The sequence below is a fragment of the Colletes latitarsis genome, chromosome 7 (genome assembly GCF_051014445.1).
Source record: "Colletes latitarsis isolate SP2378_abdomen chromosome 7, iyColLati1, whole genome shotgun sequence".
Classification (NCBI taxonomy): domain Eukaryota; kingdom Metazoa; phylum Arthropoda; class Insecta; order Hymenoptera; family Colletidae; genus Colletes; species Colletes latitarsis.
In genome coordinates, this window is record NC_135140.1 from 17,677,166 (window position 1) to 17,687,840 (window position 10,675).

The following is a 10,675-nucleotide window of genomic DNA, read 5'->3' on the forward strand; positions in this document are numbered from 1 at the left end:
TACAAATAAATTACTAAATCTTATATGATATTTATATCCTTGTTAATCGTATCTATTTACTTTTAGTATGGCATCATAACAATAAAATATACACGTGTATAATAGATACAATAACAATTTATTTACATATACATAAATGATATTTGTTATTGTTGCAATATAACGAACTACTTGAATTACTGCAAAACCTCAAGATTTGTAAATATTGATAAATAATACGGAGCATCTCACTAAAAACAATCCCTTTTAATATTTTTGCTAGTTTAAATAATAGAAAGAAATACTTGGTTGCTTAGTTTTTACAACACATTCAATGTGGCACCAAAAATCGAAGGGGATCCCTGGTAGTAGAAATCAATTTTTTTATAAAATGTATCCATTTATGCTACTTTTAATATTTTTAAGGAAATATGAAATACTTGGAAAACTCTTTTTCTCCATTCATCATATCTTGGCAGAGAACCCTAAGTCGCATACGTTCACGTCACCTGTATTTAATGGAACAAACAAAGTCTTAACAGAGATTTAGTTTCAAAATTCAAGTTGAAATGTTAATAGTTTCGATGAAATTACCGTAAATTGCCACTTAAATTTGTTTGGTTTGTTATAAACAGATATATTATACAACTTTACAACGTACATATACATATCAACATACTTACATAGTAAAAATTAAAAAATATATATCACAGACTGATAGCGATATTCAACTATTGTTCAGTATGTAATTTTTTTTTTATAAACATTATATTATTTATATTACGCAAATAGAAATATGCATGAACTGTACACGTGCATGAACATGTTATAAAGATTGTATTTACCGTGACTGTTTTAAACAATATCTTATTAGTTTTATTTACATATCTTTGTAGAATGTGCAAATTTAAATTGAACAGATTTATATATTTCTTTCTTTGCAATATAAAAATACACGATCACTTGCAATAATATTCACGATGTTATTTAAGCAAAACTGCTGAAAGTAAAAAGAACGTTCTTGCTGTAAAATAGATTAATATTGAATAGATTATAATACTATATTCATATCAAAATAATAAATAAACAACATTGACAATGCCGTTAAGCATTCGATTATTTGAAGGGTGTAATAAATTAGTCATATAAAAAAGTTATTTCCAGTAACAAACATTTTGAGATGCAGTACCTTAGCATTAATAGCACCATTTAAAATTTAATATGTTTCAATGACTAATATGAAGCGTTACAAATAATCAAAAGAGATGTGCCATAACATTTTACAAGAATATCAAGAAACTTTAAAAGTTATAATAAATGTAAATTGATGAGACAACTGATATTTTAAAATCTAAAAGATATTATTCGCCACACGCCATATATCTATTTTTTGTATTTGTTTTACACCATATTTACTAACAATTTATAAGTTAACGAACAATAGAAAAATACAGATTATAAAATTGAAAAGTTGTTTTACGATATAACGTTTTGTTATCTTATACCTAATTGTGTATATAGTTTCACTAATTAAATGTTATGTTGTTCTCAACATTTATTCTTTTCTATTTACTTATTAAATTATAGATTAAAAAAAAAAATAATATCATTAGCTCGTGCAAGATACAAATTGTGTAATATTAAGAACTGTATTGATTTATTCTAAAAAATTTGTTTGATGTTCACCTGGTGTATTTCGTTCGACTAGGACTAGAATATTCTTTTAGGCGTATTAAAACTCGTTTTACACTTCTTAAGTAGTTTCCGTTTTACAAGTTGTAATTTGCAAAGGGATCGAAAACAGTTCCTCCCATGGTGGTTGTATAGAATTAATGACCGTCTCAGCAGCATTCACAGAAACGAAATTTAAGATCCACGAATCCTTTTGTTCTTCTACCTCGTCTAAAAAGTTTAAGGTCAATGACGATCTGTGATGTTCCTGTAAATGTGTCAAATAAAAAGAGTTAATTTAAGAAAAAAAAGAATAAGATACATATTCATATTAATTTTGTCCAATTATTATACCACATGTATATAGTTTACATAAGCATAGGTTATTCGTTTAATACACGTTTGAACTCTTAATTATAAAATAGTAATGAGTATGTGTTCTTAAAATTATATAAGAAAATCCTATGATTTTTTTATACAAAAAATTGACCTTCTAGACCAGAATACCTACTTAAAATCACATATACGAAAAATGCATATTACTCACTATTCCGATTAAATTGCTCATAACTTGTTTCCTTATTATTTGCGGTGCTTCTTTGTTGCCTGGTAAGAGCCATTGTATATTACATATCACCAACACGGATGCAGTTACAATTAAACTAGATAATTTCAGTTGCACTTCGAGGCCTTGATATTTTAGTAAGGCAGAAGAAAATAATGCAAGTAATCTTACAGTATCGCCTTCTTGAAAATTCGTGCAATCTTTTAATAAGGTATGCATCAAAGAAGTACAATGTTCTGGTACTGGAAATTCAACCTTGCAACTAGGTGGTAGTGACAATTCTACAAATCAAAATTCATATACTTTAAGAATGACGTTAGTTTAAAAATGTCAACTGGGCATATTCTTTGTTTACCAGTAGCATAAAATAAAAAATTATGTGTTCTCTGAAAGTCTTGTAAGATGCATAAAAATGTAATAACAGGCTGTAGTTCCTGGCTCGATTTGTTCGATTGTTCTAATTCAATCAAAATGCCTTGTTTATATGGCAATGGCGCAAACGATCTTAATTTGTCTATTGTCCAACTGATTTCCTTATGCAGCCAACGTTGCGGATCCTCTCTATAATAAAAATTAAAAAAAGTATACCGAGCAAAAAATTTTTTAAAATATTTCATACAAGACACGGTACTCTAAAGATATAACACTAAAATGTTTTGCCTTTACCCTTCCAATCCATCGATTTTAAGAACATAAACTGTTAATGTAGACAAAACCAAGCAACCAGGAAATGCTTCTTTCGTATTATGCATAAGAATGTCCGCCTAAAATTTATTGAACGAATAAAAAATATTTTTCAATAATGGTTCTACAAAATATTAACCAGTATCGAGCAATTATATTTGGTTGTTTAATAAATTCGCATTTCTTTGTAAAAATATAAAATACTGCCAATTTTATGTAGGATTTGCTTAAAACAATCTGACGAGATGAGGTCTGGTGAATACAATGATTGCAAACGATTCATAAACTTATTAATCGTTTATAAATTTCTTACGAAAATATATAAAAAAACAAGTCAATTAAGAAGTAATTAATTTCAATTGTAACTGTCATTTTTCAACTCAATTATATTCTGCCCAATACTGAAGTAAACGGTAATGCGACATAGCGTTTCATATATTACCCTGAGGAGAAAAATAAGTTCCTCGTTTTCATGTTCGAATATGTTCAAAACGATATGTAACTTTATTCTATGATCTATACTACTAAAATCTGTGTAAGAGTATGAAATATTGCTGCCGCAAAAATGTGGTGCTTCTTCCTCGTTTAACATTAATGGTTTGTTACTGCCGATTTTTATACTTTGAAGTAAACCTACAAATTTTAATGCCAACTATAATTACAACACCAACGAACCACAGATTAAATCAACTACAGTTATATTTTTTCACCTACCACCTAGCATAGAAGTTAAGTTTGTTACAGATGAGAATTTTATCTCTTTATCGTTACTATTGTTAAAGGATTTTTCATCCGCATTAATTTGTCTAATTATTTTATTTTCATACGCGGTACATATACTATCTGTTAAAGAACCTGCAATTATAACGTTATTAGTGAATTATTGATTCTCAATTATTTGTGCAATGAAAATTCTGACAAACCTGAAGAGCTACTCTCGGTTAAACCAGTCATAATTGGTGCTACGTCTGGTATCGTTAAAAGAGATGGAGCAACAGCGGTACATTTCTCTTCCGAAGAGCGCTTTCTAGGCGGTATCAGATGAGTTCTATGATAATCGTGAAAAATATTACAAAGCAAGAATTAATCATTTAGTTGGTAACTAAACATTTATGCATCTCAATACATACAATAAAAATTAAAGAAAAAATAGATTACCTCGAAGCATCGTCCAGAACTTCGATGCTACTTTGACTTGGGTTGCTAAGTATTTCTATATCGCTTTCGTATTTTCTATTCGTATTTGTGGAAGGCGTGGACTCTCGCGATTCATCTAAACTCGTCGCTGAACCTGTTAATAAAAAAAAAATTAAAATATTTATATTCGTCCAATTAATGGATATTAAATGTCAATGTTTCGCGAAAGTTTAACAGAAAGCTTATTATATGTGTATACACAATAGTAGGTGATCATACTTTTCTTTTTCTTTCTCACAGAGCTACACTACTACTGACTACGATAAAAAGAAGTCTGTAAAAAATGATAAAAACGTGAATGAAAAATAGAGGACACATTCATTCTTGCAGGCTTCACAGAAAAGTACCACGTTTCATGACAATTCTCATTGATAAAATGTAATAACATTTTTTTAAGTGTTTAATATCAATATATCGATGTTAAAATTAAATTACTACAAGTATAATATAATCAAGAAGAAAATTACTATATACGTTGTAAATTTAAAATAAGTAAAATAGAACTATAAATATAGTAATGTTATGTAATACAATGTGTCCAGATATTTGAAATTTCATGTACTTACATAAACAAAATGTTCCATGTTACATATTTAATAATCTACAAAATAAAGCAATTTTGATCCGGAAGTCACTTCAGGAAAGTGATTAATGAAAATTAAAAATGTATTCAAATACAAAAACAAAAATATGGACCAAAATAAATAAGAAAGATTGATATTAACTAAATCTAAATAATCAAGCAGCTAATATAATAGCTTATGCCTGCTCTTTTAACCATAAGGAAAGCTTGAAGAAACAGAGAGTGCTGTAATAAATTATTGTGGCTAAAGCTTACAGCAGACTTGAGCTTGAGTGTGAGAGTCGGAGTGCACCAGAGAAGTGGTGACGGATATAGCTCGACCCTCCGTTCCACCTGCACCGGGATTAGTATGTTATAGTCCCAGTCAATAGAACAATGTATGGATATGCAGTCAGCAATATATAATTAGTGCGTTCACATTTAATGAATTAATAAATATAATTTTCAGTAAAAACTGAAAGGCACGTATTAATATTACAAAAAACTCAACATCATAAATGTTATATACAGGGTGTTCGGCCACCCCTGGGAAAAATTTTAATGGGGGATTCTAGAGGCCAAAATAAGATGAAAATCAAGAATACCAATTTGTTGATGAAGGCTTCGTTAAACAGTTATTAACGTTTAAAGTTCCGACCGTACTGAATTTTTTTCTCGAAAATGAGCAAGATTTCGGGGGTATGTCTATTCACCAAAAATGATTGTAATTGACCCCCGCAACCGAAAATAATTTTTCCAGAACGATTTGAAATGTTTGAATTTAATTGTTAATAACTTTCTAACGAAGCCTCCATCAACAAATTGGTATTCTTGATTTTCGTCTTATTTTGGCCTCTAGAATCCTCTGTTAAAATTTTTCCCAGGGGTGGCCGAACACCCTGTATACAGTTAATCTTTTTTAAATAAACTTCACGAATATGCAATACCCGTTTGATGTTTAATACTTTAATTAATGTTTAAATTGAAAGAAAACTCCACATATACATAATAAAAACAGGGTTACGTTATTAAAATTATCTACAAATTAAGTTATAAAATTGAAAAAAATATAATCAACAAAAGTTACTATGTTTGTAATAAATGCGTAACTTCTATCGAATATTTCAATCGTTCTTAAATTGATTCTAACGTGAATTACATGCAAAAGTCAAAATGAAATTTTACCAATGCTGGAGAAAGACTCAGAATGTTGCAAATTAATTTTTGTAGTATTTTCCTGATATTGATTCGTAGAGAAATATTCCGTTGAACCTTCGGAAGCATCACTTTCTGGGTCCAATGTTGACAGTTCATCCGTTTCTATAACTAAGGTACTCTCGCAAGTGGGGCATTTCAATTGTTTTAAACCTGAAAAAAAGAAACACCATTTATTATAACATATTATTTTATAATCCCAATTGTACAATTAAAATGTTTGTATGCGATATTTATACAAGGTGTCCCTAAAAGTTATGTACAGTACTATTACTGAAATTGTACCTGATGCGGATGTACTTATGACAGCAACGTATTCTGTATCCTGGGAGAAATGAGTTGAACATTTCATACATTTAAAAACTTTCAACGATATTGGTCGTCTTCTTATCCTCTCGCTAATTGTTGTTACTATTTTCTGAAATGTAATTAAGCAATTAATACGCGTGCATCACCTATAGCTTCAAGTATAGATTAACCCTCGCCCAGCTTAGGAATGTGAAAGACAATGTTTTCTCATTTATTTACCTTTGCATCATCTGAATTCACAAAATATCTTCTGTTTTGACGGGTTTCTCGTTTTGTATCAAAAATTATATCTACCGTAACTGGTTCGCCTCTACCCCGCACACACGATAACACAGAACTTGTTGACCAACAATCTTTCAATTTCCCAGTTATGGAATCTCTTTCCTTAATATCACTGAAATTGATATTTAACCGATATCATTTAGTAATTAATTAGCGTCTTCTGTACAGATCATTTTAAAATTACAGACAGAAAAATTTTAAACTTGGAATTTGTGATCATCATCTGAGAAAGCACTCGCAACATATTTATTTACAATATTAATAAAGAACACTTACTCTGATGTTATTATCACGAATAATTCTTCTAATTCGTCACTATCTTGTTTCTTCTTGTGCACTAGATACAAATCTCCTTTTTCTAAATATTAAAAAAACAAAACTGCAGTTAAAACAAGATTCTTTTACCTATATGAATGTTTTACTTTCAATAATATACCTTCTTCCCGATCATAAGGAGGATCAGGTATATTTACGAGAGCAATAGTCGTATCGTTACACGATAGAGATTCAGAGACATTTTGCTCTTCCGCTGATATTTCAATCTGTTCTCCCATTGCACCATTGCTTTCATTATTTTCCGTTACCGAGTATCTTCCAGAATCTTCTATCGCCGCAGTTTCTACATTCTTAATGGAACGAATTTCAGAATCTTGAGTATCTAGCATAGTGTATGTACTATCGAAATTTTTGATCGTTAACTCCGGTAACGATTGCAACCCCGTAATATCTTGAACAATTGTTCCAGCATAACTGCTTAACCATTCATCTTCGCCAAATTTGTTTCGTAACGCCAAAATTTGTTTCTTTGTCTCTAGATGATCTTTCGAACTTTCTACAAAAGATTAAAATACAATATTTGTATTAAGTCATACTGAAAATAATTCTTTTAAATGCATTTGTTACAATGTTTGTTATTTTCTGTATAAGTATATAATATAAGATAATTTAATTACCCGAATATGAGCTACAAACACTATAATTTTCCTGTAACTCTTTTTGTTTTTGTTCATCTTCTGCGATAATGGCTTCTTTAACATTTAATTTCTTCTTACTTCTAGGTAACTTTCTTTCTAGATTATTCATAGATCTTTCTGCGACAGATTCATTAAAAGTAGACGTGCTCATAGATGTAGAAAGGCTACTAGAATTTAACGAATCTGATACAGACACGGAGAATTCACTTAACGCGGATTGTTCGGATCTGATTGTATAGTATCGATTTCCTGCAATAATTTGTTTCTCTGATCTCGAAAGTGGCAAATGGTCTAAAACAAACTAAGTTATAAAATATTATTCGTACTTATGTAATAATTTATTTGAAGAAAATAGAATATTTACGTATAATACAACGCTACAATATTTTGTTATTTTTAATACATGATTCACCTTGCTATCTTTTAAACTTGGATGCAAATACTTTATAGATAGCTGCCGATGTTTTAGGTGATATGATAAAGGATTGCCTTCCAGAGATATGCATAACAAAGTAGACATTTTTTCCAAAACCCACAGAGCTGAATGTTCCATCAAACAGTTATATGATAAATCTAATTCCGTTAAACATTTTAAATTTTGCAAGCCTGATGTGGAGGAGAGAAAAAAAAAGAAATGTAAAATTTTCTTTTACATACACAAATCATAAAAGAATCCAATGCAATAATCTATTACCGTTTAACTTTTCTATATAATTATTCTTCAAAACTAATACTTGTAAAGAATATGAGGCAGCCTTATTAAATGTAGGTACTGTCTCGAGCTTATTATATCCAAGATTCACATATTTCAAATTTGGCAAATAAGATAACTCGTCCGCAGATGTTATCAAATTATGACTCAAATCTATTAATTGTAGCCAAGGTGCCAGCTCTAAAGATTTATCCAATTTTTCCAGACTATTATAAGATAATGTTAAATGTTTCAACGAGTCCCACACACATCCAATACTAGCACCTTCACCGCAACTAGCTGTGTAAAAATGATAAAATCCTGTATATCATTGGTAAATTATTAATAATGAATTGATTAAATATCTCAAAAACTGTAGAGTATTTCCTCTATAATGTTACATTTTCATGAACAGGATGACTAGATCTAGAAGTGTGCAAGGTTTCAACTAAATCTATGACCCGAAGTACTTGGACTATCCTTGTAAGTTGATAGCTTAAAACTTATATTCCCACCTTCATATGAAAAGGATTAATTATAAAGATGTTTGTTTTATAATTACCTAATAATTGATTCACAGTGGAAATTCCTTTTCTACCAACACAGATAATGCTTTCAAGTTGACTTGTAAACTCTTGCAGCCCTTTCACGAACTCAATATTAATTTTCTTCAGTTCCAGATATTTTAAATGTCTGAACTTTGTAATATTAACAGGAATATCGGGATTATCCGCGCAATAAGTTACTTTCAATCCAACTGTTTTTTGTATAAAATCATATAAAAATTTCAAATCACTAAATATATTAATTTTTGAACTGTTGCACACTTGAAATGAAGTTTTTAAATCTTCTGGCTCATCGATAATCGATGAAAAGACTTCATTTAAATTGTAAAGTAACTCTGTTGTTAAGGATAATTTGCAAGATGCACTTAACACTTTGTCTCCATTTTGATGCAACAACTGTACAAGTTTCACTATCTCCTCCATATTAACTGTATGATTAAACTGGTTCATTTTTTAAGTATTTTTTTGTTTTTCACTCAAACTTACAGAATTCATGTAAAGTTTAAAACTTGATCCAATGTAATTTCATACTAACCTGAAAGACAAAGAAATATTTTAGACTGTTATTACATAATTTTCATGCAAAAATATAGCAAATTTTCGTACACTGTTTTACGTCTAGCTTTAATTGTCAAAGATACGTCTATTTACAGACAGTGTCGTGTTACCCTAAAAGTCATTTAACAACAAATTATCTATTTTATAAAAAACTTACGAGGTTATCATATATCACCTAGACTATCCATATCGCTGGTAGAATTCATAATTATGTCAGAAACGATGTTGATTTTATACATGTTATCACAAATGAGCAACACATGAACTAGGTACATATGTATCACCAAACCAGTTAACAATTATCCTACCAAAATGTCATCCATCATTAAGCAATGCAATAACTTTAGTTTATGTTATTGCTTTATGAGCGTGGTATGTCGTGACTCCTAAAACATATTTAATATTTCGAAACAAATTGATTATTTCGTTTAAACCCATGGATAATATGGTATATCGAGATTTACATAAAGCGTACAGCACTTTTCATACATGTTAAAATGATGAAAAACTACGTTTCTAGCCAACTTCGAATCAGATAATACTGCTCGGATTTACTTTGTATTAACGGGAATATAATAAATGAATCATACCTTGCAGTACAACCTTCAACAGATAACAATTTCGAAATCTCTGAATAGATTGAACAATGGTATAAATGACATATTGTCACAGACGACATACACGAGTAGACGTAACATTCAATGTATTTTTGTGGCCCATGTTACCAACAGGTATAGAAATGAGTACAAGAAGAAATGAAACAGAAAATGAAATAAATAAATAACGAATCGCGACGACCACTAGAGCATTGTCATGCTGTAATGTGTTAATATATTAACTTTCGATTTAAATTTCAATCAGTGTTTTTCATATAACATATAGCATACTCGTGTTATACTTGAATGCGATATGCGTAGCATAGTAAATGATTGGTAACGTCATGTGAAACGGCTCTAATCGTAAATAAGCAACATACATAGAGTAGCATATTACGAGAACATTCTTAGAATTTCTACATATTCTACACCAAAATACGCGTTGTTTGCATTTTGAAACATTAACATCCCCGAATCCGTTCAAGAATTATGACTTTTCAAACATACGCATCGGGGAAACATTTCTGGTTAGAAATCATATTTTCGTAATGAATTTTTTTCTCGTAAGTGTGTAAGATTTCGGGGGTATGTTTATTCACCAAAAATTATTGTAATTGACCCCTGCAACTAAAAATAATTTTTTTTGGACGATTTGAAATTTTTTAATTTTATCGAAAAATTGCACACCTACTCGAATTTTTTTCTCGAAAGTGCGTAGGATTTCGGGTGTATGTTTATTCACCAAAAATTATTGTAATTGACCCCTGCAACTAAAAATAATTTTTTTTGAACGATTTGAAATTTTTTAATTTTGTCGAAAAATTTC

General features: G+C 29.7%; 1 protein-coding gene across 6 annotated transcripts; it reads right to left on the reverse strand.

Moving 5' to 3' along the window:
- Nucleotides 1-99: 99 nt before the first annotated feature.
- On the reverse strand, nt 100-10,101 carry LOC143343429 (serine/threonine-protein kinase 11-interacting protein). Of its 6 annotated transcripts, none has more exons than XR_013079960.1 (20): nt 9,411-9,817; nt 8,692-9,230; nt 8,133-8,429; nt 7,851-8,044; nt 7,418-7,739; nt 6,901-7,296; nt 6,741-6,822; nt 6,402-6,576; nt 6,159-6,291; nt 5,844-6,026; nt 4,935-5,012; nt 4,058-4,190; nt 3,823-3,947; nt 3,614-3,754; nt 3,342-3,532; nt 2,882-2,979; nt 2,571-2,776; nt 2,198-2,496; nt 1,666-1,918; nt 100-488 (listed from the first exon to the last, which is right to left on the reverse strand). XR_013079960.1 is itself a non-coding variant. In XM_076768322.1 (20 exons), the coding sequence occupies exons 3-20, from the start codon at nt 9,143-9,145 to the stop codon at nt 1,733-1,735; spliced, it is 3,693 nt and encodes a 1,230-aa protein (XP_076624437.1). In that variant the 5' UTR covers nt 9,146-9,230; nt 9,411-9,639; nt 9,844-10,101; the 3' UTR covers nt 986-1,732. The 6 variants fall into 6 exon arrangements, 3 of the variants coding, with proteins under 3 accessions (XP_076624437.1, XP_076624438.1, XP_076624439.1); XR_013079962.1 differs by lacking the exon at nt 100-488 and adding an exon at nt 496-976; XR_013079961.1 differs by lacking the exon at nt 100-488 and adding an exon at nt 496-979.
- Between the last annotated feature and the right edge of the window lie 574 nt (nt 10,102-10,675).